The sequence below is a fragment of the Carcharodon carcharias genome, chromosome 15, assembly GCF_017639515.1.
Source record: "Carcharodon carcharias isolate sCarCar2 chromosome 15, sCarCar2.pri, whole genome shotgun sequence".
Lineage (NCBI taxonomy): Eukaryota > Metazoa > Chordata > Chondrichthyes > Lamniformes > Lamnidae > Carcharodon > Carcharodon carcharias.
In genome coordinates, this window is record NC_054481.1 from 1,828,862 (window position 1) to 1,856,789 (window position 27,928).

The 27,928-nt window shown below is 45.7% G+C and overlaps 2 protein-coding genes across 2 annotated transcripts in view; one reads left to right on the forward strand and one right to left on the reverse strand.

Moving 5' to 3' along the window:
* Positions 1-23,093, reverse strand: part of iqck (IQ motif containing K) — a 163,379-nt gene extending 140,286 nt beyond the window's left edge. The window contains exon 1 of the mRNA XM_041206229.1: positions 23,017-23,093. Within this exon, the coding sequence (XP_041062163.1) occupies positions 23,017-23,074 (58 nt within the window). The 5' untranslated portion in view covers positions 23,075-23,093. The remainder of the gene's footprint in view (positions 1-23,016) is intronic.
* Positions 23,094-23,205: 112 nt separating this feature from the next.
* The window catches only part of knop1 (lysine-rich nucleolar protein 1), a 38,261-nt gene continuing 33,538 nt past the window's right edge, over positions 23,206-27,928 (forward strand). The window contains exon 1 of the mRNA XM_041206226.1: positions 23,206-23,271. The gene's annotated coding sequence lies outside the window, so the exon portion shown is untranslated. The remainder of the gene's footprint in view (positions 23,272-27,928) is intronic.

Sequence of the window (27,928 nt, forward strand, 5' to 3'; positions counted from 1 at the left end):
CCATAGTATCAGATTAGTGGGTATATAGGTTGATCATCTTTCCAGATAATTTTCTCAGACTTGGAGGCATTCTTCATCTCATTGCTGGGCTTGCTTTATTTCCTGCTATTTTTTTACAGCAGCTGGTAAGTGCTGAGCGTTTCAGGATATATATGTTTCACACTCCTCGAAGAAGTGTAAATCCTCTTGTTTGATCCCTTCTGATGATATTCGTGACAGTGCATCTGCCATCATTTTATACTTCCCTTGCACATACTCTGTAATAGAATCATATCCCATCAATCTTAGTCTGAACCTCAGGATTCTGGGTGGCATCTTCACAATTTCTTTCTCATTCAGGAAGGTGATGAGTGGCTCATGGTCCGAAATCCATAACATAGTCTAAAATTTTTTGCATGCCCATGTTGCTGCTAATGCTTCTTTTTCTATTGTTATTCCGTTTCTGTTAGTGACCTAGAGGCATAGACTGGTGTACACATACCGTCACTCTGCACTTGAAATAAAACTGCCCCCAGATCTGCTGCTACAATGGTTGGTAATTCTGGGTTGTAATGTGCCAAGATTTCAGAGGAGATTAAAAGTTATTTAATCCTTTCAAAAGCATTTTGCTGGTCCATGTTCCAGCTCCACTGTTGACCCTGTCTCAACAGCTGTCCCAAGGGCTCATTGACCTCTGCTAAATTTGGTATGAACTTGCCTACCTGGTTGACCATTCCGAGGACTTTTTGAAACTCAATTGTATTTCTGGATTATAAAAATTCTCTGATCACTTTTGTTTTTGTGGATCAACTGTGATTCCAGTGGCCTGTACTATGTGACCTAGGTTTGGCAAATTTTTCATTCAATGTTAGGCCTGCGTCCTGTAAGATTCTCAGGATTGCACTGACTCTGCAAGACATAATCCTCTAGAAAATATCTAGAGCGGCCGCTATTCCAATGGGCAATCAATTGAAACAATAATTACTGAAGGGTGGTCAGCAATCTGGGTTCATTGTCCAGAGGCAACTGCCTAAATTCACTGTTCACATCCAATTTGGTAAATAAAATACTTTTAGCTAGTTTGGCGAGGCTCTTATCTTTTGAGGGCATTGGGTGGATCTCACGTCCCACTGCGGATGACTCTGAAGAAGAAGCTCTGAAGAAGAGTCATACAAACTCGAAACACTAACTCTGTTTTTCTCTCCACAGATGCTGTTAGACCTACTGAGTTTTTCCAGCATTTTCTGTTTTTGTCTCATGTTCCACTGATTTGTTTAGTTGAATTGAATCTACTCAGGTTCCTTCAGATTTGTTTGGCTTTGAGACCGTAACCATTCCAGAAAACCATTTTGTTGGCATGATGACCGATGAGATAAACTCTTGCTACAGCATCTTTTCAATTTCACCCTTGATTTTGTCCACGAGTGGGTGAGGGACTTTCCTCAGTGAGAAGAGGCAAACTGGTTCAGCATCAGTTCGTAGGGTGACATCGTACTCGGTCTTTAACTTCCCTAGGCCTGTAAACAATTTTGGAAATTCATTTCGAAATGTACTGCTACAGTTCTTATCAGTAACTTTATCCACTTTAGTAGAGAGCACTCTTGATATTGAAAGACATAGTGAGGTTGAAGGATTTCTCAGCCTTTATATTTTAGCTTAGCCATGATTTGGCCTTCGACTTTTAAATTTGTCCCACCAGAGCCATGTAATTTGATAGATGAGGTTTCCAATGTAATCTGAGCCATTTGACTTTGTCTGATAAAACAGAAATCTGTGCCCCTGTGTCCAGTTTAAACTCTACGAGGTGCCCATCCACTTTGATTTTAATGCTCCAATAATTGTTTTCAGTATCATTTACTTCCCCCAAGAAGGTTAGTTCCTTTGCTTGTGGTTCTTCCACTTCTTGTATGTGGCTCTGTTTTCAAAATTTCTGCTATTTTTTTTTACAGGTTATCAGCATTTCTGAGAGACAGTTTAGAAATGGCCTCGCTGTCCACATTTGCAACACTCTGCATCACCAGCTGGACATTCTTCTTGCTTCTGCTGTTGTTCTTGCCACATCAAAGACATTTCAAAATGGTGATTGGCTTGCATTTCCCCATTTTGGCAGGCTTAGGCTTTGGCATACTTTCTCTTTCATGGCCAACAAAGTGAATGGTCTCACTTGATCTTCTATATAGGACCTCTCCTTGTCTGCAAACAAATGCTCGATTCTGTTTCCTGACTTCCTGAGTGCTTCGCAATCTGCATTGCTTTTACTAATGTTAAATTCTCTCTTGTCTGTAAGAGATCTGATGCTGCTTCGTCTAGAACTCCAACTACGATTCTGTCGTGAATCAGCTCAACCTTTGAGGTTCCATAATTGCAGTCGCTTGCCAGCCTATAGAAAACGTTGATGGACAAATCCATGCTCTCATCTGGGCTTGGCTTTCTTTTATTAAATTGAGCCCTCTCTAGTATTAAGTTCCAATGGATGCTGAAATAAGAGTCAAAAGCTTGCAGGAATTTCTTCATAAAAAGTTGAAATTTCATCAACCCCTGCTTTGCCATCAGGTCATCAGCGATGGATCCTATTGTATAAAGTACTGTACTAACTTACTTTTTCTGATTTTTTTTTTCTTTGCATAACCCTGAAGCAGTTCTGTACCTTGTGAATCTTTTTCTCCAATTGTCCCAGTTCTGGGCCTGTTGGCAGCCTACTGCAATCTGAAATGGTTTGGGGATTGGTAGTGTGGATTCCATCTTCTGTTAAGCCCTGGAATTGTCCTGCTTCTGTACTGCTGCTTGTTGCTTCAGTCTTGTGCTCACTGCTGTCCGGTCTCTGGGTCTGTGCCTCAACTTACATCTGTTGCTCCCAAAGTGCTCTGACAACTTGGTGAGTCTTTTTTTTTTCTTTTGTCCTTCTTTCAAGGATCTCTTTCCTTACCAACCCTGTAGCTTCTTTTTAAGGTTTCTGGGTCTTTTGCTCGCTGCCACCATGTTTTGTTGTGTGGTTGGGGTCTAGACGGGGGTTTTGGGGATTGTCTATTCTCCCAAAGCCTACTGCTCAAGTCTGAAGTTTCTCAAAACCATTACTCTTTATTTACAGCAAGTATTTATGCGTTTGGACCTCTACAGGTCTTCTCCTCCTTCCAGAATACTCTTACTTCTCAGTCATGTGATCTGACATCATTATTACACCAGCATGTATGCTCCTGATGTTAACCTTTTACTCTACAAGTCCATCCTCTGGCCACTTTTAGTTGGACACTCTAGAGAAAAGCGTATTCACTGCTTCCCACACCGTGCTGGCCTGTGATGAACATTTGAGCCTGAAGGCAGGATACAAAAGTCTGCAGGGAAAGTCTGTCCCAAGGTTTTTGTTACCATTGCAGAGTAAATGGAAATCAGCAATTTCTTCAGGTGGGTAAGCCTTTCTTGTTCCATATGTAAAGTATAGATATGGCATAGAGCCCCTTTTATATAACAGCTCCATTTGAAACACACTGGAATTCATCTGTCAATTTGAAAAACTTCACGTAAATATCTTTAAAATGAAATCCTCCCACACCAACTCGGGATGTTTTCATTGTTCAGTTGGCCTTGAAAACATCATTGTATAAGAAAAATAACGACTTCAAGGTAGCTGCGTAAAGAGCACATTGCCAATCTACATTAGGACACAATTTATGTAACATTGTTCCATTATGCTATCAGTTAACTTTTCATGCATTATACTTGTCTCAAGTGAGTCCTCCCAGCTGTTTCCAATACAAGCACAACAGTTCTCCACATCCCCTTTGCCTCAGAGCCATCTTAAAAAATTACCTTCGCAATCTGCCCTTCTGTTCTCCCCCACAGCCCATTTCTTTCACTCTTCTAACTCAGTATTACCACAGTGCAATTCAAACTTTGGGTTTGCTAATGAAACGTGCAATTAGCCAATCACTGAATCCTCCCCCACCTGCAACATCCTGAGGTTACCATGGTCCAGAAACCTAACTGTACCTTAACTGTGGCTAAAAGGTCAGAGACTGGGCATCTGCAGTGAGTAACTCACTTGCTGACTCCCCAAAGTCTGTCCACCATCTAAAAGGCACAAGTTAGGAATGTGATGGAATACACGCCACTTGCCTGATTGAGTGTAGCTCCAATAACACTCAACAAATTCACACTATCCAGGACAAAGAAACCAGCTTTTTTGGCACTCCATCACCACCTTAAATATTCTCTCACTCCACCATTGGTGCACAGTGGCAACAGTGTATACCATCTACAAGATTCAATGCAACAACTCGTCAATGCTCCTGCGACAGCTCCCAAATACAACAACCTCTACCATCCAGAAGAGCAAAAGCAGGAGGCACAAGCAAGTTTCACTTCAAGTCACCCATCATCCTGACTTGGAAATTTGTCGCCATTCATTCATTATCACTGGGTCAGAACTCTGGAACTCCCTCCCTGTAGAGCATCCCTACACCACAAGAACTGCCGCAGTTCAAGAAGGCAGTTCACCACCACTTTCTCAAGGGCAATTAGGCTTTGGACAATAAATGCTGACCTAGCCAGTGATGCCATTTCTCATAAGCACATACAAAAATTGTTTCAGTTTTTATACTCTTGACTGGAGGCCAGAATTTGGTTCACCATTATTTAACGGTGGATCGTGCATTTAGCACCATGGTAAAAATGTATTAAATACTTTAAAGATCTAATAAGCCAATTTACACAAATTAAACTATAGTACCTTTCTTACTGGTACCCTGTAAACCTTCCCACTGTTCCTTCTCCCTGGGGACTTCCATCCCATTGCTGAAACGTCCACCATCCACACCCAATTCTCCCAACTGTCATCACCTACTGTTCCCACGCTAACACCAACTTCCCATCACAGCCAAAACTCAATGCCACTCCCAAATGAAAAACTTCCTCCATTATTCTAATACACAGACACTCCCCCCAGCATTTATATACCTTAGCTACGCTCCATTCCTCTTAGCTACCACTCCCAAACTCTTAAACCACCAATCCAAATCTACTAAAATGGAGGATTGGGAAAGGGTGGTGTAGTTAATACAGTGCAAGACTGTGACCAAAAGGAAGACATTAATAAACTTGCAGAATGAGCATGTAATTGGCAAATTAACTTCAATATAGATAAATAAGAATATAGACAAATTGGATCGCAAGAATAAGGAGGTCATAAATACTCTTTGAAAAATAAATGTCTAAATGGGCCTTAGGATCAGAGAGATCTGGATGCACATGTACACAAATCACAATGGAGCGAAGCAGATGAATAAGGTCATTAAAAAAAGCTAAAAGAGCACTGGGGTTTGTTTCTAGAGAGATAAAATTGAAAAGCAGAGAAAATATGTTAAACTTGTATGGAACCTTGATTAGACCACGTTTGGGGTATTGTCCAGACTTCAGGTCTTCATTTTATAAAACAGAAATAGAGGCACTGAAGAAGGTGCAAAAGTAATTTACTAGGATGGTATGTCAACAGAGTGCAGGTTGGCATCTTCTCTCTAGAAAAGGAGATCTGAGGGAGATCCTAAAAGCTGTGAAAGCGTTTGATAGGGCAGAGGTAGAGAAGAGGGTAAGACCAGAACAAAGGGTCATAAATATAACATAGTCAGCAATAAAGCCAGGAGAAACTTCTTTACCCAAAGAGTGTTTAAAATATGGAACTCATTACCATAAGGAGCAGTCATGCATTTAAGGAGAAGCTAAATAATGATTGTGTACAATTATGTCATCAGAATATTTGCATGGACATTCTAAGTCTATGATCTTGAAAAGGATTTTTTAAATTATTATATCATAAGTCCTGGATCCAGAGGAAGAACGGGCTATGTTGAAGAGTTGTTGAAGAAGGTTGGGGGGAAAGGTTGGCAGTCTATAAACAATAGCATGGAGCTGTTGGGTGGCACTGTAAATATTTTGTAAAAGCACATCACAGCCCAGGCCTATACTTTTACACCTCCAACTCCCCTTCTTCTTCCTCTGGATCCAGGACTTATGATATTTCAGATTTCCAGCATCTACAGTATTTTGTTTTTATATTGCATTCATACGTATTGTATTCCCATTTTCATAAATATTCTTATTTCAGCCCTATTTTAGCATTTAAATTAAAAGTCAGACACAATTTGAAATCAATTTAAAGTTGGATGAAAAATATCCCACGATTGGCTTACTCTTGTTCCTATGTGCCATTCAGCACCTTGAGGCTCTTCTACCATTCAATGAGACCATGGTGAATCTGTATCTCAAGTCCACCCATTTATCTCGTTGATGTTTGTGAGACATTTCATAAAAACTACATATGGAGATGGTAATGTGGTGGTAATGTCAATACACTAGTAATACAGAGGCCCAGGCTAATGTTCAGGGGGGCATGGGTTCAAATCCCATAGCAGCTGGTGGAATTAAAATTCAATTAATAAGTCTGGAATTGAAATTTCTCAGTAATGTTGAAGATGAAACGATTATTATTTTCTTAGTTCATTCACAGGATGTGGGCTTCGCTGGCTGGGCCAGCATTTATTGTCCATCCCTAATTGCTCTTGAGAAGGTGGTGGTGAGCTGCCTTCTTGAACCAGTGCAGTCCATGTAGTGTAGGTACACCCACAGTGCTGTTATGAAAGGAGTTCCAGGATTTTGACCCAGCGACAGTGAAGGAACGGCGATATATTTCCAAGTCAGGGTGGTGAGTGACTTGGAAGTGAACTTCCAGGTGGTGGTGTTCCTATCTATCTGCTGCCTTTGTCCTTCTAGATGGTAGTAGTCCTGGGTTTGGAAGGTGCTGTCAAAGGAGCCTGGTGAATTCCTGCAGTGCATCTTGTAGATGATACACACTGCGGCTACTATGTGTTGGCTGTGGAGGGAGTGAATATTTGTGGATGTGGTGCCAATCAAGCAGGCTGCTTTGTCCTGGACAGTGTCAAGCTTCTTGAGTGCTGTGGGAGCTGCACTCATCTAGGCAAGTGGGGAGTATTCCATCACACTCCTGACTTGTGCCTTGTAGATGGTGGACAGGCTTTGGGGAGTCAGGAGGTGGGTTACTTGTCACAGGATTCCTAGCCTCTGACCTGCTCTTGTAGCCACAGTATTTATATGGCTAGTCAAGTTCAGTTTCTGGTCAATGGTAACCCCCCCAGGAGGTTGATAGTGGAGATTCAGTGATGGTAATGCCGTGGAAAATCAAGGGGCGATGGTTGGATACTCTCTTGTTGGAGATGGTCATTGCCTGGCACTTGTGTGGCGCGAATGTTACTTGCCACTTGTCAGCCCAAGGCTGGATATTGTCAAGGTCTTGCTGCATTTGGACTTGGACTGCTTCAATATCTGAGGAGTTGTGAATGGTGCTGAACATTATGCAATCATCAGTGAACATCCCCACTTCTGACCTTATGATAGAAGGAAGGTCATTGATGAAGCAGCTGAAGATGGTTTGACCAAGGACACTACCTTGAGGAACTCCTGCGGTGAGGTCCTGGAGCTGAGATGACTGACCTCCAATACCACAACCATCTTCCTTTGTGCTAGGTATGATCCAATCAGTGGAGAGTTTTCCCCCTGATTCCCATTGACTCCAGTTTTGCTGGGGCTCCTTGATACCACACTCGGTCAAATGAGGCCTTGGTGTTAAGGGCAGTCACTCTCACCTCACCTCGGGAGTTCAGCTCTTTTCTCCATGTTTGAGCTGTTTGGCTGTAATGAGATCAGGAGCTGAGCGGCCCTGGCGGAACCCAAACTGAGTGTCAGTGAGCAGGTGCCACTTGATAGCACTGTTGATGACCCCTTCCTTTATTTTACTAATGATGGAGAGTAGACTAATGAGGTAGTAATTGGCTGGGTTGGATTTGTCCCGCTTTTCGTGTACAGGACTTACCTGGGCAATCTTCCACATAGCCGAGTAGATGCCAGTGTTGTAACTGTATTGGAACAGCTTGACCGGGGCACAGCAAGTTCTGGAGCACAAGTCTTCAGTACTATTGCTGGAATATTGTCAGGGCCCATAGCCTTTGCAGTATCCAGTGCCTTCAGCCTTTTCTTGATATCACGTAGAGTGAATCGAATTGGCTGAAGACTGGCACCTGTGATGCTGGGGACCTCCGGAGGAGGCCGAGATGGATCGTCCACTCGGCTCTTCTGGCTGAAGATTGTAGCAAATGCTTCAGCCTTATCTTTTGCACTGATGTGCAGGGCGCCTCCATCATTGAGGATGGGGATATTTGTGGAGCCTCCTCCTCCAGTGAGTTGTTTAATTGTCCACCACCATTCACAACTGGATGTGGCAGGACTCCAGAGCTTAGATCTGATCCATTGGTTGTTTAATCGCTTAGCCCTATCACTTGCTGCTTATGCTATTTTGCACGCAAGTAGTCCTGTGATATAGCTTCACCAGGTTGACACCTCATTTTTAAGCATGCCTGGTGCTGTTCCTGGCATGCCCTCCTGCACTCTTCATTGAACCAGGGTTGATCCCCTAGCTTGATGGTAATGTTAAAGTGGAGGATATGCCGGGCCATGAGGTAACAGATTGTGTTCGAGTACAATTCGAGTACAGCGCCTCATGGATGCCCAGTCTTGAGTTGCTAAATATGTTTGAAATCTATCCCACTTAGCACAGCGGTAATGCCACACAACACGATGGACGGTATCCTCAATGTGAAGGCAGGAGTTCGTCTCCACAAGGACTGTGAGGTGGTCGCTCCTACTGATAGTGTCATGGACAGATGCACCTGCGACAGGCAGGTTGGTAAGGATGAGGTCAAGTATGTTTTTGTTGGTTCGCTCACCACCTGCCACATCGCAGTCTAGCAGCTATGTCCATTAGGACTCAGCCAACTCGGCCAGTCATGGTGCTACCGAGCCACTCTTGGTGATGGACATTGAAGTCCCCCACCCAGAGTACATTCTGCACCTCTGCCATCCTCAGTGCCTCCTCCCAGTGATGCTCAACATGGAGGAGCACTGATTCATCAGCTGAGGGAGGGCGGTACGTGGTAATCAGCAGATCTTCTTGCCCATGTTTGATCTGATGCCATGAGATGTCATGGGATCCAAAGTCGATGTTGAGGACTCCCAGGGCAACTCCCTCCCGAATCTATGCCACTGTGCCGCCACCTGTGCTGATCCTGTCTGCCGGTGGTACAGGACATACCCAGGGATGGTGATGGTGGTGTCTGGGACATTATCAGCAAGGTATGATTCCTTGAGACATCTCTCCCAGTTTTGGGACTAGCCCCCAGATGTTAGTAGGGAGGACTGTGCAGGGTTGACAGGGCTGGGATTGCCATTGTCGTTTCGCAGTGCCTCGATCGATGCCAGGTGCTCCGTCCGGTTTCATTCCTTTTTTTGGAGGTTTATTACAACTGAGTGGCTTGTTAGACCATTTTAGAAGACATTTTAAGAGTCAACCACATGCTATGGGTCTGGAGAGGCCAGACCAGCTAAGGACTGCAGATTTCCTTCCCTAAAGGGCATCATTGAACATTATTGTTTTTACAACAATGGATTCATGGTCATCATTTTAATTCCAGATTTTTATTGAATTCAAATTCCACCATCTGCTGGGGCAGGATTCAAATCCAGGGACTCTGGATTCCTAATCCAGAGACAATACCACTACACCATCGCCTCCCCTATTGATATTTGTTAAAAGCCCATGTGACTCACTGAGGGCCTTTAGGGAAGGAAATCCTCCGCCCTTATCTGGTCTGGTATAAATGTGAATGCAGACCCACAGCAATGTGGTTGTCTCCTAACTGCCTTTTTTCCATTAAGATTTTCTTTTGAAAGTTCTAGGTGAAGGACAACAGGTCATAATACCGGACGCCAGCAAAGATGAAATGAGCTAAATCAAAAAGTAGCGATTAAGTTATTTCAAATTTGAGTTTGAAAAGTCTGACAGAAGAAAAGAAGAATAACAATGGGAGATAGAAAAAAAGTTTTTATATCCAGGGAAAGAATGAATTAGAGTAGGAGACAGTCTAATATGTCCGGATTTCAACACGATGCAAATCCAATGAGACAAACATCCCATTGATCATATTTGGACAATCTTCACTAAACACAATGTCGATCCTCCTCTTTCTGCTGCTCTTGGAGCTAGCTGTAGGACATTCTCCAGAGGAATCAGTTCTTGTAAAGCTAGAATCTGCTGTTGACCAGCTCACTCAGCTCCAAGTTCTTATGTCAGACCATGCAATCTCTTCACCGAATCATATAGCAGTAATTCTGTCCCTTTCTACCTCCCACCCCGCATGCCTCCAGCAAATTGATAATAATGGTAAGGCACATGGCCCAATTACCTCAGATGGCTGAACTTGGACATGGTGATGTTGTTTCAAGCTTAGGACAAGAATGCTCATCATACAGGGCTATCTTTTTGTCCTCCAGGACATTGCATAAGCCAACAGTTGGCAGCTGATAGTAATGAACTTTGCAAAATTCAGCAGGGCAAAGGGCCATTTTATTTAATGAATTAGTTTATGAGTCCCAAAAGTTTAAAACTTTCATGAGAATGTAATAACTTGAAAGAACTGAATCATTTTGAGCATTCTGATCTCCCATCATGCAATACTTGGTAAAGGAAATCTTTAAAATTCCTGTTTCGGTTTCAAGAAAAGTGTAAATAATCAATTACTTTGACAAGAAATTTACTGTCCAAATTTGATCTAACAGATAAAGTATGAACAAAGCTTTTAATATGATAGAATAGAAATTTTAGACAGTAGCAATGACAATTAAGGATTGCATTAATCTGACTAATGCTGTTGGAAATCCATTGGAGTATAAATTAATAATCTTTGCGTATATTGTCCTATTCCTCATGGCCAACATTTCAAATTAATTGCTGCATTAATCATATACAAGAATGAAACAACTGTAGAGAAAATTAAAGTTTTGGCATTATTCAAACACCTGAGGCAAATAATTAATGTAACTTTTTAATGCCAAAACCAGAAACCACCGTAGACATTCATTTTAAATTATCGTTGGAAAAATTGGAATTAGATGTTGGCAACTAGACTATGCTTGTTTTTACAAAATAAGTCTCTCTGCTTCATTCCCAAACCTTCATTTTTGCATTCCCCTCCCCCACCTTGTCTATATTTGCTTCCGCTTTCTCTCTGTATGGTGCTCACACAATTTTCTTCTTGTGATAAATATATAATTATTGTTCTACTGCGTCTCTATTTCCTTCAGTATCACTGATGTATTCGCATTATGTTCCATTAAGCCAGTGATGTGCAGCAAAATGGTAGAGATAGATACCATGATTTAGCAGGCAGGGGTATATGGGACTGATGCAGCACACATGGTGAAAGATAATTAGTTGCCAGGGCTCAGAGTGGGAACAAAAGCCGGCACTCCACTTGGAGAGGCAAGGTTTGATCAGGGATAGTCAGCATGGCTTTGTCAGACGGAGGTCGTGCCTAACAAATTTGATTGAATTTTTTGAGGAGGTGCCCAGGTGTGTAGATGAGGGTAGTGCAGTTGGTGTAGTTTATATGGATTTTAGCAAAGCCTTTGACAAGGTCCCACATGGGAGACTTATAAAGAAGGCAAATGCACATGGGATACAGGGTAATTTGATAAGGTGGATTCAAAATTGGCTTAGTTGTAGGAGACAGAGGGTGATGACAGAAGGATGCTTTAGTGACTGGAAGCCAGTGTCCGGTGGTGTATCACAGGGATCTGTGCTGGGTCCCCTATTATTTGTCATTTATATAAACGACAGAGATGACTATGTGGGGGGTAGGATTAGTAAGTTTGCGGATGACACAAAGATTGGCCGGGTGGTTAACAGTGAGGTTGAGTGTCTTGGGCTACAGGAAGATATAGACGGGATGGTCAAATGGGCAGATAAGTGGCAGATGGAATTTAACCCTGAAGAGTGTGAGTTGATAAACTTTGGAAGGTGTAATTTGACAAGGAAGTATTCAATGAACGACATGACACTAGGAAGTTCTGAGGAACAAAGGGACCTTGGCGTGTGTATCCATAGATCTCTGAAGGCACAGCAGCATGTTAGTGGGGTGGTGAAAAAGGCATACGGGGACACTTGCCTTTATCAATTGAGGCATAGGTAACAAAAGTATGGAGGTCATGTTGGAGTTGTATAGAACCTTGGTGAAGCCACAGCTGGAGTACTGTGTGCAGTTCTGGTTGCCACATTATAGGAAGGATGTGATTGCACTGGAGGGGGTGCAGAGGAGATTCACCAGGATGTTGCCTGGGATGAAACATTTAAGTTATGAAGAGAGGTTGGATAGACTTGGGTTGTTTTCATTGGAGCAGAGAAGATTGAGGGACGACCTGATCAAGGTGTACAAGATTATGAGGGGCATGGACAGGGTGGATAGGGAGCAGCTGTTTCCCTTAGTTGAAGGGTCAGTCACAAAGGGTCACAAGTTCAAGGTGAGGGGCAGGAGGTTTAGGGGGGAACGTGAGGAAAAACCTTTTTACCCAGAGGGTGGTGATGGTCTGGAATGCGCTGCCTGGGAGGGTGTTTTCTGCCTCCAGCCCTTCTTGAATAAAGGGGTTATATTTGCTACTTTCCAGTCTGATGAAACCTTTCCAGGATCGGGCGAATTTTGGAAAATCAACACCAGCGCATCTACTACCTCATTAGCCACCTCTTTTAAGACCCTAGGATGTAATCCATCGGGAGCCAGAGACTTGCCAGCCCGCAGCTCCATCAGTTTGCTCAGTACTATTTCCCTAGTGATTTCAATTTCACCAAGTTCCTCTCTCCCTTTCACCTCCTGATTTGCAGCTATTACTGGAATGTTTTTTGTATCCTCTATAGTGAACACAGAAGCAAAATAAATATTTTTATTTCTTCCGCCATTTCCTTAGTATCTACTATTAACTCCGCTCTGTCACTCTTAGAGGACCAACACTCACTTTACTTATTCTTTTCCTTTTTAAATTGCTGTGGAAACTCCTGCTATCCATTTTTACATTTCTCGCTAGCTTCCTCTCATACTCTATTTTCTTTCTCCTGATTAACCTTTTAGTCATTCTCTGCTGTTCTTTAGATTCTGTCCAATCATCTGTCCTGCTACTCATCTTTGCGGAGTTGTATGCTTTTTCCTTAAATTTGATGCTTTCCTTAACTTCTTTAGTTAACCACGGATGGTGGGTCCTCTCAGAATTTTTCTTTATAATAGGAATGTACTTATTCTGAATACACTGAAATATCCCCTTAAATGTTTGCCACTGCTTCTCTTTTGATCTATCCTCAAGGCTAGTTTCCCAGTTCACTTCAGCTAGCTCAACTTTCATCCCCACATAATTGCCCTATTTAAGTTTATTTGAGTCTCAGACCCACTTTTCTCCCTTTCAAACTAGATGCAAAATTCAATCATATTATGGTCACTGCTATCAAGGAGTGCTTTTAGTCTGAGGTCATTAATTAATCCTGTCGCATTACACAATACCAAGTCTAGTATATCCTGCTCTCTGGCTGGTTTCAGAACATGCTGTTCTAAGAAACTATCTCAACAGCATTGCAAGAACTCATCCAGGCTACTCCTGCCAATCTGATTTTTCTAGTCTGTGTGTAGATTAAAATCACCCATGATTATTGCTGTCCCTTTATCACAAGCACACAATATTGGAGCAAGTTAGCTATCTCACCCAGAGTTGGGTGGAAGGCAAGTGGGCTTTTCCTTGCAGGTTGACCAAATATAAAAAGCAGATTTGTCGTCCCTCTCAAATTCACAGCCTTGTATTATTATTTTCATCAGATAATCTTTGTCCACTCTATTACACAGACTACCTCACTATAATGTCAATTTTTTTCTGACCAAACAAGAATATTTGAGGCAAAAACAAAAACAGAATTACCTGGAAAAACTCAGCAGGTCTGGCAGCATCGGCGGAGAAGAAAAGAGTTGACGTTTCGAGTCCTCATGACCTTCGACAGAACTTGAGTTCGAGTCCAAGAAAGAGTTATATTTCAACTCTTTCTTGGACTCAAACTCAAGTTCTGTCGAAGGGTCATGAGGACTCGAAACGTCAACTCTTTTCTTCTCCGCCGATGTTGCCAGACCATTTTGAAGGGCATTGGTCCTGACCACGATTGCCACCGCCTCCCAAGCTGGATTAGTGATGTTGCTGCCTATCCTGCAGCGGGGTAGAGGGCAACATGCCAAGCCTCCACTTTATCTAAAAGGCACTCAAAGGACGAATCACTGAACCTGGGAGCTGCAGTCTTCTTGCCTTTCAGGGCCATGTCTTCTGTGCAGCAGTCGTGGGCTGGAAGCACTGAGAGGTGTGCACACAACTGGATTTTAAATGTGACGCCCGACGTGCAGAAGCAGCAAGATGATGGTGTGGCGAGCGAATGAGAGCCCGCCCGCCATGGAAGCGACATGTTTCCCGGGAATGCATGATTAATATGGTGGGTTTGGGATGATACAGAGAGAAAAGCTGCCATTGCGGCCAACGAATAAAACGTCGCTTTACTCGCCTGCTACTGTGCTTAATGGAAATATGGGACGATTCCGCCCTAACTGTGACTATGTGTGCATCGAAATGTACCTCAGCACCCAGAAGAAAATATAGCTCCTTGTCTCAAATTATTCGCAATCGAATATTCCCTTCAATAATTTGGAATCAGTGTTTCATTCCATTGCTGAATAGTGCATTAAATACAATAAAAGTGGACTAAAAATCAAAGAGGAAGAATTCTTTTTTGGGAAGTATAAAACTTAATTGTGGGTAAAACAGTTAGATTAGTTGGGTGAACATTGGCATAAAATTCTTCGAAGATTTATTTACCAGTAGCGATTCTGTAACAACTAAGCAATCAGTTAGAAGGATGGCTTATGCTGCTGGGTATATTTAGACACGCCGCTTAAAAATGTGAATTTTCCATGAACCACTGCATTTAGTTTATAAAAAACAAAATCGTGACAATCTTTGACCCAGAAGCAGTACAGTAAGGGAAATTTGGAATTTCTTTAAAATGTCTGTGGAATCCATAATTGTTCTTAAGAACAAAAACATTTGAGAAGGACTTAAGGGTTTACATCAATTGTAAAGGGATCAATTACTACTTTCTTGGACAATAAGAAATACCGATTCGTGTGACCTGTGACCCTGGACTTGGAAGCAATACCAACAGAAAGGAAGTTAGCATATGAAAGTCATGTAGTTGGCAGACAAAGGAGAACTGGAGGCAGAAGGTGATCAACACACAGATGAGGGAGCTCTTGGAGGTACTGTACGAGCAGGCTAAAAACTTCTAAAACTCAGAAGGCTGTGTGAATAGCTCAGGGATGCTAAAGAGCTGGGTGTTCTACCAGAAATGGACCAGTGTGTTATTGGCTGCTTGGTTGAAAAGGGATTCTGAAGAGCTACACCATCAGAACTGTCATGACCTGAGAGAGGGTTTATAGCAGTGTGCCTTGCTGATGCTAATCATACTCATGAAACTCAACAAACGCCCTCAGATACCCCCCTTCCCCAGTACATCCCTCACCCTGCAGCCTCTTCCCTTGCCTGAAGCCATTTCCCCCCATTCCTCAAGCAAGCCTTAACTTGCAGACATTGAAAAGCCACCACCGCCTTACAGCTGGCCTGGTGAGTAGAGCTCTGCTCATGAGCCCCCATAAAAGTGAGTCTGCTGTCTGCAAAGCCTGGTGCTGATGCCCGCGAGTGCTTCCCGAAGAAAGGTAGGCAAACAAACCTCGAAGTCCCAAGCGAAATGTAGCTTGCCAGGTGCACGTCACTTATGTAGTGTTGTGATATGCCCGGATGATCCAGTGTGGGGGGATGATTCCGGCGAGTAGGGCTTCCAATTAAATACAAATGCATTAAAATGACACTCCGGATGACCAGGAGCGGGAAATACAGCCTGCCATTGATGGGCAGGGCGGAAAATCACAAACTGGTTTTATGACAGCGTGAAACCGAGTTTTGGCCTTCTCGCCTTATTGTCTGCTCATGCCCGCCATGAGGCTCGATGCCAACAGAGGTGGAAAATTCCAGCCAGGGTCTCGAGCCTTGGTTCAGGAACCAATCCCCCATTTATAACATCGTCCTTATGGGAAAATTGGTTCCGAGTTATGATGTTTCGACAAAGACATGGTTTACAGGAACCAACTGTGTTGTAAGTCCGAGGACTGCCTTTATATCTTGCTTTGCTTGAATTATGAATTCAACTTTCACCTTAAAAGATGAAATATGATCTACCTCAATGATTTCCTGGAGCAAACCATTCTATGTTCCTAGTGTGAAAAAATTTATCCTAGCTATTCTCCACAAACTTCAACTGATTTTTCTCTCAGAAGAAATAATCTTTCCCTGTTCTTTCTATTTATTTCATTTTAAGAACTATTCGTTCGTGGGATGTGAGCATCGCTGCCAAGGCCCATCCCACTCTGCAGTCCATGTGGTGTAGATACATCCACAGTGCTGTTAGAGAGAGAGTTCCAGGATTTCGACCCAGTGAACAAACAACAATCTGTTTCCTAGAGAGAGTGTTGTGTGATTTGGAGGGAAACTTGCTAGTTACAATGTTCCAGTTTAGGAAGGTTCTGTCAAAGAAGCCTTGGTGAGTTGCTTTTTTTCCCTCATGGGATCAGGGCCACCCCTAATTGCCCTTGAACTGACCTTGCTAAGTAATTTTAGAGGAGTCATTGTAGGCTAGGCCAGTTGGGTTTTTACAACAGTTGATGATAGTTTCATGGTCACCATTACTAGCATTGTAATTCCAGACTTATTAACTGAATTCATACTTCACCAGCTGCTGTGGTGGGATTTGAATCCATGTCCCCAGGGCATTAGCCTGGGTCTCTGGATTACTGCCAGACCTGCTGAGTTTTTCCAGGTAATTCTGTTTTTGCTCTGGATTACTAGTCCAGTGACATTACCGATATGCCGCCTTCTCCCCATGTATCTTGTAGATGGTACACACTGTAACCAATGTGCATTGGTGATGGAGGAAGTGAATGTTAAAGTCGGTGGCAATAAGTGCCAGCCATGCCAGCAGCACCCACATGCCAGGAATAAATAAGAAAAGATGGATAAAACTATTACATAAAAGCCAGCAGCATTTTTAATTTTATGAATGGAGGCAGAAAGTGCAAAAAGAGGAAAAAGTAATGATAAATTTGTATATAGCATTAAGTAGGCTGGGGTGCCAATCAAATGGGCTGCTTTGTCCTGGATGGTATCAAGCTTCTTGAAGTTTGTGGGAGCTACACTCATCCAGGCAAGTGAGAAGTATTCCATCACACTCCTGGCTGGTGCTTTGTAGATGGTGGACAGGCTTTGGCAAAACAGCTGGCTCGCCTACAGAACTCTCAGCCCCTGACCTTCTATTAAACCTTCTCTTCTATCCTCCAAAGGGAAACAGTCCCAGGATTTCAAGTTTCTCCTCATACTTTCCCCATCCCTGGCATTGTCCTTGTGAATTTATGCTGTGTACTCTCTGCTGCTTTATCATGGTGACCAAAATTCTATGCAAAGTGAGGCCTACTTAATGCTATATACAAATTTATCATTACTTTTTCCTCTTTTGCACTTTCTGCCTCCATTCATAAAATTAAAAATGCTGCTGGCTTTTATGTAATAGTTTAATCCATCTTTTCTTATTTGTTCCTGGCATGTGGGTGTTACTGGTATGGCTGGCACTTATTGCCATCCTTAATCGCCCTTGAGAAGATCCTTTGATTTATCCACATTGTTCAGCATCTTTCCAATGATTTATATACCTCAATCCTTGGCTCTTCTTTAAAAATATTCACATTAAAATTGCTTTTGCCACCCTTCAGCCCGTTCTGCTATTCTAAGTCTTCCTGAAAGTTTTTACACTCCCCCTCAATTTTGCCAAACCACCTACTTTGTGTCAACCAATTTTGAGATCCTGTTCCTCACTTTTATGGACATTGTTTGAAAACTATTTTATGAGATCTTGAACTATTTAACTAAGAACATTATTGGCTTCATTCTCAGTACTTGTTCAGAAGTGCAGGTTAAAATTGAAGGTATATGGTACACTCGTAGGTAAATCACTGTCCATTTTAATCATGCATCAGAGGACTAGAGCTAAAACTATCCTTGCTGTTATATCAAGCAATCAAGCTTCTATTCATGCTGATGCACATCCACTCATACGACATTTCCATTTTTACAAGCCTCTTGTGCCAACAAATTAATAAAATGCTTTCTGAGAATCCACACACTATAATTACTGCATTCTCTTTATCTATGCAGTCATATCTTTAAAATATTCTTCCTATTTCTAAATAAAGAAGTTTCCCTTGATTTGTTTATTGACCCTCCTTTATTGTGAATATACTTATCTATTGTTATAATTTTCATAACCCAACAGGTTTACTATTAGAAATGATAATGCTAGTTATGGCAATTAATAGATCTTTGCCAATTCAATTTTTGCAGTATTTCTAGTAGCCCTAACTTCAAGCTGCAATTAGTGACCTTAGAACAGTAATCACAGAATGCCAAGCTTCACTCAGTTATACTGTCTACCTGAGAATCATATTCCACCCAATTTTGGACATGGATGGAACTCTGCTCCCCACAATTCGTGTTTTGAAAGTACTGCAGGAGCGGTCATTTACATTTTCGAGTTGGCTGGTAGTAAATGGTAGAGTACCACAAGGGTCAATGCTGGGGCCTCAGCTATTTACAATCTATATTAATGACAGAGATGAATAGACAGAGAGTAATGTATCAAACTTTGCTGATGATACCAAGCTAGGTGGAAAGATAAGCTATGGGGTGGATACAGGGAGGCTGCAAAGAGATAGAAAGATACTGAATAGGAGCAGAAGCAGGCCATTCGGCCTTCCCACCATTCCATAAGTACATGGCTAATCTCTTTGTGTTTTGAATTCCACATTCCCATCTACCCCCGTTAACCTTTGATTCCCTTGCCTAACAAGAATCTATCTAACTCTGCTTTAAAAATATTCAATGACCCCATCTCCACCACCTTCTGAGGCAGAGAGTTCTAAAGTCACACAACCCTCTGAGAGAAAAAAATTCTCCTCATCTCTGTCCTAAAAGGCGACCCCTAATTTTAAAACAGATAGAGGCAGATTAAGTGAGTGGGCAGCAAGATGGCAGATCAAGTATAATGTGGGGAAGTGTGAAGTTATTCCATTTAAATGAAAGAATAGAAAAGCTGAATACTTTTTAAAAGGTGTGAAACTTATGTGTTGATGTTCAAAGAGACTTGAGTGTGCGTGCACAAGGAACGCAGAGTTAGCATGCAGGTACAGCAAGCAATTAGGAAGGCAAATGGCATGTTGGCCTTTATTGCAAGGGGATTGGAGTACAAGGATAAAGAAGTCCTGCTACAACTGTGCAGGATTTTGGTAAGGCCGCATCTGGAATACTGTGTGCAGTTTTGGTCTCCACATTTAAGAAAGGATATACTTGCATTGGAGGTGGAATGACAAAGTTCCATTAAATTGGTCCCTGGGATGAGAGGGAGGGTGTCCTATGATGAGAGGCTGAACAAATTAGGTCCATTTTCTCTGGAGTTTAGTAGAATGAGAGGTGAAATCATTGAAGCGTACTAGATTCTGAAGTGGCGTGACAGGGTAGATTCTGAGAGATTGTTTCCACTGGTCAGGGAATCTAAAACATGGGGGCACAGTCTCAGGGTAGGGGGCCGATCATTTAGGACTGAGATGAGGAGAAATTTCTTCACTCATGGGATTGTGTATCTTTGGAGTTCTCTGCCCCAAAGGGCTGTGGATGCTCCATCGTTGAATATATTTAAGGCTGAGGTAGACATATTTTTGGTCTCTCAGGGAATCAAGGGATACGGGGGAATGGGCAGGAAAGTGGAGCTGAAGCCCAAGATCAGCCATGGTTGTATTAAATGGCGGGGCAGGCTCAACAGACCATATTGTTCACCCCTGCTCCTACTTCTTGTGTATCCCTTGTTGCACTTGAGAAGGTAGTGGGCTTTCTTCTTGAGCCTCTGCAGTCCGTGTAGTGAAGGTGTTCCCACAATTCTGTTAGGGAGAGAGATCCAGACTCAGACTCAGTGATAATTAAACAATGGCAATATATGTGCAAATTAGGACGGTGTGTGGTTTGGAGAGGAACTTGGAGATGATGATGGAATTATCCAACAAGGAGAGATTGAGGAGACTGGGCCTGTATTAAAAGAATGAGAGGTGATCTCATTGAAGCATACAAAAGTCTTACAGGGCTCAACAGGGTAGAGGCATGAGAATGTTTCTCCTTGCTGGGGTGTCTAGAGCCGGGAGACACAGTCTCAGATTAATGGGTAGGCTCTTTAGGACTGAAATGAGAGGAAATATCTTCACTCACAGGGTGGTGAATCTTTGGAGTTCTCTATCCCAAGCAGCTGTGGAGGCTCAGTTATTGAGTATATTCAAGAAACAGATCAATAGATTACTAGAGAGTAAAGATATCAAGAGATATGGAGATAGTGCAGGAAAATGACATTGAGGTAGAAGATCTGCCATTATCTAGCTGAATGGCGGAGCAGGCCTGAGGGGCCGAATGGCCTACTCTTATTTCTTCTGTTCTTATGACCCACAAACCTCCTGCCCTGTCCTTATGGACATCTCCAAGTTCCTCTCCAAACTGCACAGCACCCCACTTTGGGTATATACTGCCATTGTTTAATTATCACTGAGTCAAAGTCTGGATCTCTCCACCTCTCAGAATTATGGGAACACCTTCACCATATGGACAGCAGAGGTTCAAGAAGAAAGCCCGCTACCTTCTCAAGTGCAACAAGGGATACACAAGAAATAGGAGCAGGGGTGGACAATATGGTCCATCGAGCCTGCCCCGCCATTTAATACGATCATGGCTGATCTTGGGCTTCAGCTCCACTTTCCTGTCCTTTCCCCATATCCCTTAATTCCCTGAGAGACCAAATACCAATCTATATTCATGGGGGATAGTCACAGGCTTGGAAGGGGCTGTTAGAAATGGTGGCAAATTGTTGCAATTTAAACTGTAGGTAGAGCACTGAATCCAGCCAATTGGATAATCTCCGATGTCAGACTCCTGACGTGTGCCTAGCTGGTGGTGGAGAGGATCTGGGGAGTCAGGACCGAGGAAGATCCAGCCCTCGTCTGACCTGTCCTGCATTCTCCACACGGTCAGAGACAGCTCCCCAGAGAGGAGGAGGAGGAAAGGGGAGGGGAGGGGAGTCACATAGAGTGGCTATTGTCCCAGAGAGTGAGTAGTGAGTGAATGAGGGGGAGTGGGGGCGGGGGGCTAGACAGTGAGGGGGGAGGGGGCGGGAGAGTGAGGTGGAGTGGGGGCGGGGGGCTAGACAGTGAGGGGGGAGGGGGTGGGAGAGTGAGGTGGAGTGGGGGCGGGGGGGGGGAGAGTGAGGTGGAGTGGGGGCGGGGGGGGAGAGTGAGAAGGAGTGGGGGCGGGGGGGGGAGAGTGAGAAGGAGTGGGGGCGGGGGGGGGAGAGTGAGAAGGAGTGGGGGCGGGGGGGGGGGAGAGTGAGAAGGAGTGGGGGCGGGGGGGGGGAGAGTGAGAAGGAGTGAGGGCAGGGGGGGGGAGAGCGGGAGTTGGGGGGGGAGAGCAGGAGCGGGAGCGGGGGAGGTAGAGAGCGAGGGCGGGGGGGGGAGAGAGCGAGGGCGGGGGGGGGAGAGAGCGAGGGCGGGGGGGGGAGAGAGCGAGGGGGCGGGGGGGGGGGGAGAGAGCGAGGGCGGGGGGGGGGGGAGAGAGCGAGGGCGGGGGGGGGGGGAGAGAGCGAGGGCGGGGGGGGGGGGGGAGAGAGCGAGGGCGGGGGGGGGGGAGAGAGCGAGGGCGGGGGGGGGGGGAGAGCGAGGGGCGGGGGGGGGGGAGAGAGCGAGGGCGGGGGGGGGGGGGGGGGAGAGCGAGGGCGGGGGGGGGGGGGGGAGCGAGAGCGGGGGGGGGGGGGGGGAGCGAGCGCGGGGGGGGGGGGGGAGCGAGGGAGGGCGGGGGGGAGGGGGGGGGGAGGGAGCGGGGGAGGGGAGGGGGGGGGAGGGGGGTAGAGAGGCGGGGGGGGGAGGAGGGGGGAGAGCGGGGCGGGGGGAGCGGGGGGGGGGGGGGAGAGGGGAGGTGCGGGGGGGGGGGGGGGGGGAGAGAGCGAGGGGGGGGGTAGAGAGCGAGGGGGGGAGAGCGAGGGGCGGGGGGGGGGGGGGGGGGGGGGGGGGGGAGCGAGGGGGGTGGGGAGGAGAGGGGGGGGAGCGGAGCGGGGTGAGGGGCGAGGGGGGGGGGCGGTGGGGGGGGGGGTAGGAGGAGGGGGGGGGGGGGGGAGGGGGGGGGGGGGGGGGTGGGGGCGAGGAGGTGGGTGGGGGGGGGGGGAGGGCGAGGGGGGGGAGAGAGCGAGGGCGGGGGGGGAGAGAGCGGGCGGGGGGGGGGGGGGGGAGGGAGGGGGTGAGGGCGCGGGGGGGGGGGTAGGAGCGAGGGCGGGAGGGGGGCGAGGGAGGGAGCGGGGGGGGGTGTGAGTGAGCGGGGGGGGGGAGGGGGAGCAGGGGGGGGGGGGCGGGGGCGAGGGCGGTGAGGGGGGGGGGGGGGGGGGGGGGGGGGGGAGAGCGAGCAGGGGGGAGAGAGGCCTGAGGGAAGAGGCAGGGCAGGGGCGGGGGGGGGGGGGGGGCAGCGAGGGAGGGGGGGGGGGTCAGGGGGGGGGGGGGGGGGGGGGCCCGGGCCGGGGGGGGGGAGGGCGAGGGGAGGGGGGGGACCGGGGGGGGGGGGGGGGGGGGGGGGGCCCCATATGCTCCTAGGGGGGGGGACCGGGGGGCGGGGGTGGCCTTACGCTCCAGGGCCGGACGGATCCGGCTTGCAACACCAGTTAGATGCATCCTAGCCAAAGGCGGGGAGGCCAGCCGGGAACGGGCCCCATCCTACCGGGACAGCTCCGGGCCGGGGGTGCCCCAGTTATCCCGCTCCTACCGGGCCGGACCGGGCCGGGGGTGCCCCAGTTATCCCGCTCCTACCGGGCCGGGCCGGGCCGGGCCGGGGGTGCCCCAGTTATCCCGCTCCTACCGGGCCGGGCCGGGGGTGCCCCAGTTATCCCGCTCCTACCTGCACAGATCTCCTCCCACAGGCTTTTCTGCGCTCGTTTGCCGATGAGCTTGGCCATTGTTGCTAGGAGACGGGGCCGGAAGTAGGTGGTTTTGGGGGGGGGGGGGGGGGGGGGGGGTTGGGGGGAGGAGGGTGAAAGGGGAAAGGTCGGGCGTGTGTCTGATTTCCGCTCGGGGAGGTCAGCGGGGGGTCAGGGGTTAGGGGGCCTGGTGTGAGCGGGAAGCCTGAGCTTCCCTCACAGTCTCCGAGCTTCAGGTGAGAGGCCGCGTCCTGTGCGGCTCGTTCAGGGATTTAACTGTTAAAAATTAAATTCGGTAATTCGGGAGGGGCTGGTTTTGGGGGCTGGTTTTGGGGAGTTATATTTCCAGACTAAGCGCTGCAGGTTGGTGTTTGTAAGAAGCCGCATGTGTGGATAAAGTGAATAGATTTTTAATGCCTGAAATCGGTTGCTGCATTCGCTGTAAATTAAATGTGTGGGTGAAGTGATAACGTGTAGACCTGCATTTAGATAGCACCCTTCGTGACCGCGCAGGGCATCGCAAAGCATTTTGCAGCCGGGGAAGTATTTTTTTTTTGTGTAGGAAACACAACCCTCACTTTGTGCGCAGCAAGATCCCATAAACAGCTATGTGACCCTCACCGCAAAATCCGCGTTAGTGATGATTGACTGAAGCAAGCACATCAGGGGTAACTCCTAGTTTTATGAGTCCTTCCACGCTCACCAAAGAGCACAGAGGGCACCCGCAGTTTAAGGTCTCACCAGAAAGATGGGACCTCCGACAGTGCAGCACTCCCTCCCTCAGTACTGCATCAACCTGCTCAAGTCGTGGAGTGGGTCTTGAACCCACAACTTTCTAACTCTGAGGTGGGAGTGCTACCAACTGAGCCATAGCTGACCCCTGAATGGTTAAGGTGCGAAATGTTGATACTTTTCTAGGAAATATAAAGGCTTTATCATGATACTAAGATACATGTAAGAATGCATAAGTTAATAGAAGTCTAAAATACAATTAATACTTGTAACATTTGTTTATGAACATGAAAATAATCATACCATCAAATCTCACTCCCCACTGCCTCTTGCCATCCAATTAGTTTTAAATAATATAAGTCAGTTTCTAGTCTGGATTTTTCAATTATGTAAGAAACAACATGACCTGTATTGTGGTATAACAGTTGTGTTCTTGTTTATAATCATTTCTGACATTCTGTACAAATGCCAAGGCTGATTCTATTTTTGTACGGAAGTTTATTCTACAAGTGATGCACAAACACTTCAGATATCAAAATGTGAAATCAAGGAACTGGGAATTATTCTGGCTCAGTTAGTTTTGAGTGGTAGTAAAACTCAGCTTTACAAAAAAAACTTATGCAGAGATGGGTAAATAATTTTTTCCGTCGCATCTGTTCTGATGATGCCACTTTCAAAAACGGTTCCTCTGACATGTCCTCCTTCTTCCTTAACCGAGGTTTTCCACCCCCGGTCATTGACAGGGCCCTCAACCGTGTCCGGCCCATCTGCCCTCACGCCTTCTCCTCCCTCCCAGAAACATGATAGGGTCCCCCTTGTCCTCACTTATCACCCCACCAGCCTCCGCATTCAAAGGATCATCCTCCGCCAACTCCAGCATGATGCCACCACCAAACACATTTTCCCTTCACCCCCCCGGCGGCATTCCGTAGGGATCGCTCCCTCCGGGACACCCTGGTCCACTCCTCCATCACCCCCTACACCTCAACCCCCTCCCACGGCACCTTCCCATGCAACCGCAGAGGTGTAACACCTGCCCCTTTACTTCCCCTCTCCTCACCGTCCAAAGTCCCAAACACTCCTTTCAAGTGAAGCAGCATTTCACTTGCACTTCCATCAATTTAGTCTACTGCATTCGTTGCTCCCAATGCGGTTTCCTCTACATTGGAGAGACCAAACGCAGACTGGGTGACTGCTTTGCAGAACACCTTCAGTCTGTCCGCAAGCATTACCCAGACCTCCCTGTCACTTGCCATTTCAACACTCCACCCTGCTCCCATGCCCACATGTCCGTCCTTGGCTTGCTGCATTGTTCCAGTGAGCTCAATGCAAACTGGGGGAACAGTACCTCATCTTCCAACTAGGCACTTTAGAGCCTTCTGGACTGAATATTGAGTTCAATAATTTCAGATCATGAACTCTGTCCTCCATCCCCCACCCCCTTTCCGATTCTTCCCCCCCCCCACCCCCCCCCCCCCCCCCCCCCCCCCCCCCCCCCCCCCCCCCCCCCCCCCCCCCCCCCCCCCCCCCCCCCCCCCCCCCCCCCCCCCCCCCGCCAGCTTTTTTTTCCAATAATTTATATAGATTTTTCTTTTCCCACCTATTTCCATTATTTTTAAATGTATTTCCATCCATTGTTTTACCTCTACCTTTTAGCCTTTTTCGATTCCTTCACCCCACCCCACCCCCACTAGGGCTATCTGTACCTTGCTGGTCCTGCTTTCTACCCTTTATTAGCACATTCCTTTAGATAATGTCACCACCTTCAACACCTCTTTGTCCTTTTGTCTATGACATCGTTTGGCTATCTCCACCTATCACTGGCCCTCTATCCAGCTCTACCTGTCCAACCACCCACCCCCCCCCCCCCCCCCCCCCCCCCCCCCCCCCCCCCCCCCCCCCCCCCCCCCCCCCCCCCCACCACCACCACCACCAAACCAGCTTATATTTCACCTCTTTTCTATTTTTACTTAGTTCTGTTGAAGGGTCATTCGGACTCGAAATGTTAACTGTGCTCCTCTCCGCAGATGCTGCCAGACCTGCTGAGTTTTTCCAGGTATTTTTGTTTTTGTTTTGGATTTCCAGCATCTGCAGTTTTTTGCTTTTATCTGGGTAAATTATTTACCCACTGTTATCAAATGGGTAATCATTCAACAATTGGAATTAAAGCAGAACATTTTTTTGAAACATCATAAATTTGGTGAAATATTCTTGCATTGAAAACTTTTTTGATTCCATCATTAATTTATAATCTCTAGAAGCCTCAATACCACAAAATGTTTTCTCCCATAGGCCCAAAGAGATAAGACAGAAGCACCGCAGCAGCAATAAAAAATGGCAAAACATAGCTATTTTTGAAAAGTAGCTTAATTTGAATGGTCGCCAGGCATAGTAAACAGTGGTATAGTTTCCTTACTATATTCGCAGAATTACCCAGTTAGGGCATGGAATGACTTACATTCTCCTATTCCAGAACAACTAGATTCAAAAGTAGTGTTCATTCTGTGAAGGGAACCATATTCTTGGATTCAAGGTGTGCATTTTCAGTCCCAAGGACTACAATTTCTAGCATGCTCAGGGCTCCGGCGCAAGTGCAGAGCATGGCAGGAGACAGGCCGCTGGGAGTTGGGGCTCAGAGAAGCCTTGGGAGCAGTAACTGCTTGGTGCAGCTGGGAAGAAGGGTTGGCTGCAGCGCAGCTTGGGAGCTGGAACTGTGCCTGAGTATAGACTCCATAGTGCAGCCTGGCAAATACTGTGGCGTGCAGTCTTGGGTGAAGTGATTGAATGGCTGGGAGGTGAGCAGTTGTTGGAGCTGGCTAAGTTGGAGCTGCTGTTGAGGGAAATCGGAGGCTATATCCTAGAAGGAGAAGAGCTGTGACTTAGTGATCACTGATGTCTTGGTGGGTTGCTGAGAAATTCAAGGGATCTGTCTGGGCTGTGTCTGTCATTTAATGTGCAGTTTGTGATGTGTTCGACAACAATTTACCTGTTAATTCTTGTTTACCTCATGTTAATTCTGGATGTTAGCATATAAATTATATAGTATTCACTGTTTGCTTTGTTGCCTCTTGTGTCGTAAAATTTCTTGTTTGTTTAAAACTGTGGAATCTTATTGCTTTATTCTCTTAGTAAATAACTAGCATTTCAAGTTTTGTCATCTATAAACAAAAGTTACTGGTCCCTAACAATTCCTGGATGAGTCAAAGACATTTTTCCCTCTTTTTAGAAAAAAACTTTTTCTTTTCACCTGTTCTTGAATTGTGTTCCTCAACAATGATGATCTTCTTCCCTTTCCATGTAATTTTCTTTGCTCAATGAGTCTTTTGTAAAGCTGATTCAAGAATTAAAGGCAAAAGGCTGATTTGCTGATCAAGATTTACATGGAAATCTTCCTACATCAAGTATACATATTAAGGGGAATGAATCCTTGCTGACTATCCTTTCTTATCATGGGTCACTTTAAAAACCTGGAACAAACTCTTCAGATCTTTGACAATGTCAGCTTGACTCAGTTGGGTTCCTTTAAGCCTCTGTGTTACAAGGTATGTTCAAGCTCCACTCCAGGATTTAACCACATGAAGTAGATTAACATTTCAGTGCAGTAACCCCTCTGGAGTTTCTGTATTAGTGGAGATGCTACTCTTTGAGAAATTATACTGAGGCCCCATCTGTCTGCTTTTGTTGTGCATATTAAAGATGTCAAGATACTGTTTGAAAAACAGGAGGTTCGCCCAGTGGGAAGTTGGCATTTTGAGGGACTTTGTTTCCACCCATCCCCAAAACACCTTCTCCTATCACTGATACTTCAGTACGGTTCGTATTGTGCTCCTTTATAGTGAGGTAACTGCAAAGTCAACATCCTGGGCACATCAGGTGCCTGTTAGTTTGAGTCCAATAGGCCAAATCAAAATCAGACTTGCCAGTTCTCTCGGATATCCATCTCCTCCTTCGTTTCTTCAGGCATAATTACACTGCCCTTTTTGTTATTATGTCAGAATATGCAATAATTACATAACATTCAGAAAATATAATTAACCACACTGTCTTCTTCCTAATCAACCAGTAATTTATAACATTGAAATTGTACTAGAATGGAAAGTTTTCATCATCTATGCTTTCTGGAAAATTCCTTGCATATTTTGTTTTTATATATTATTTTAA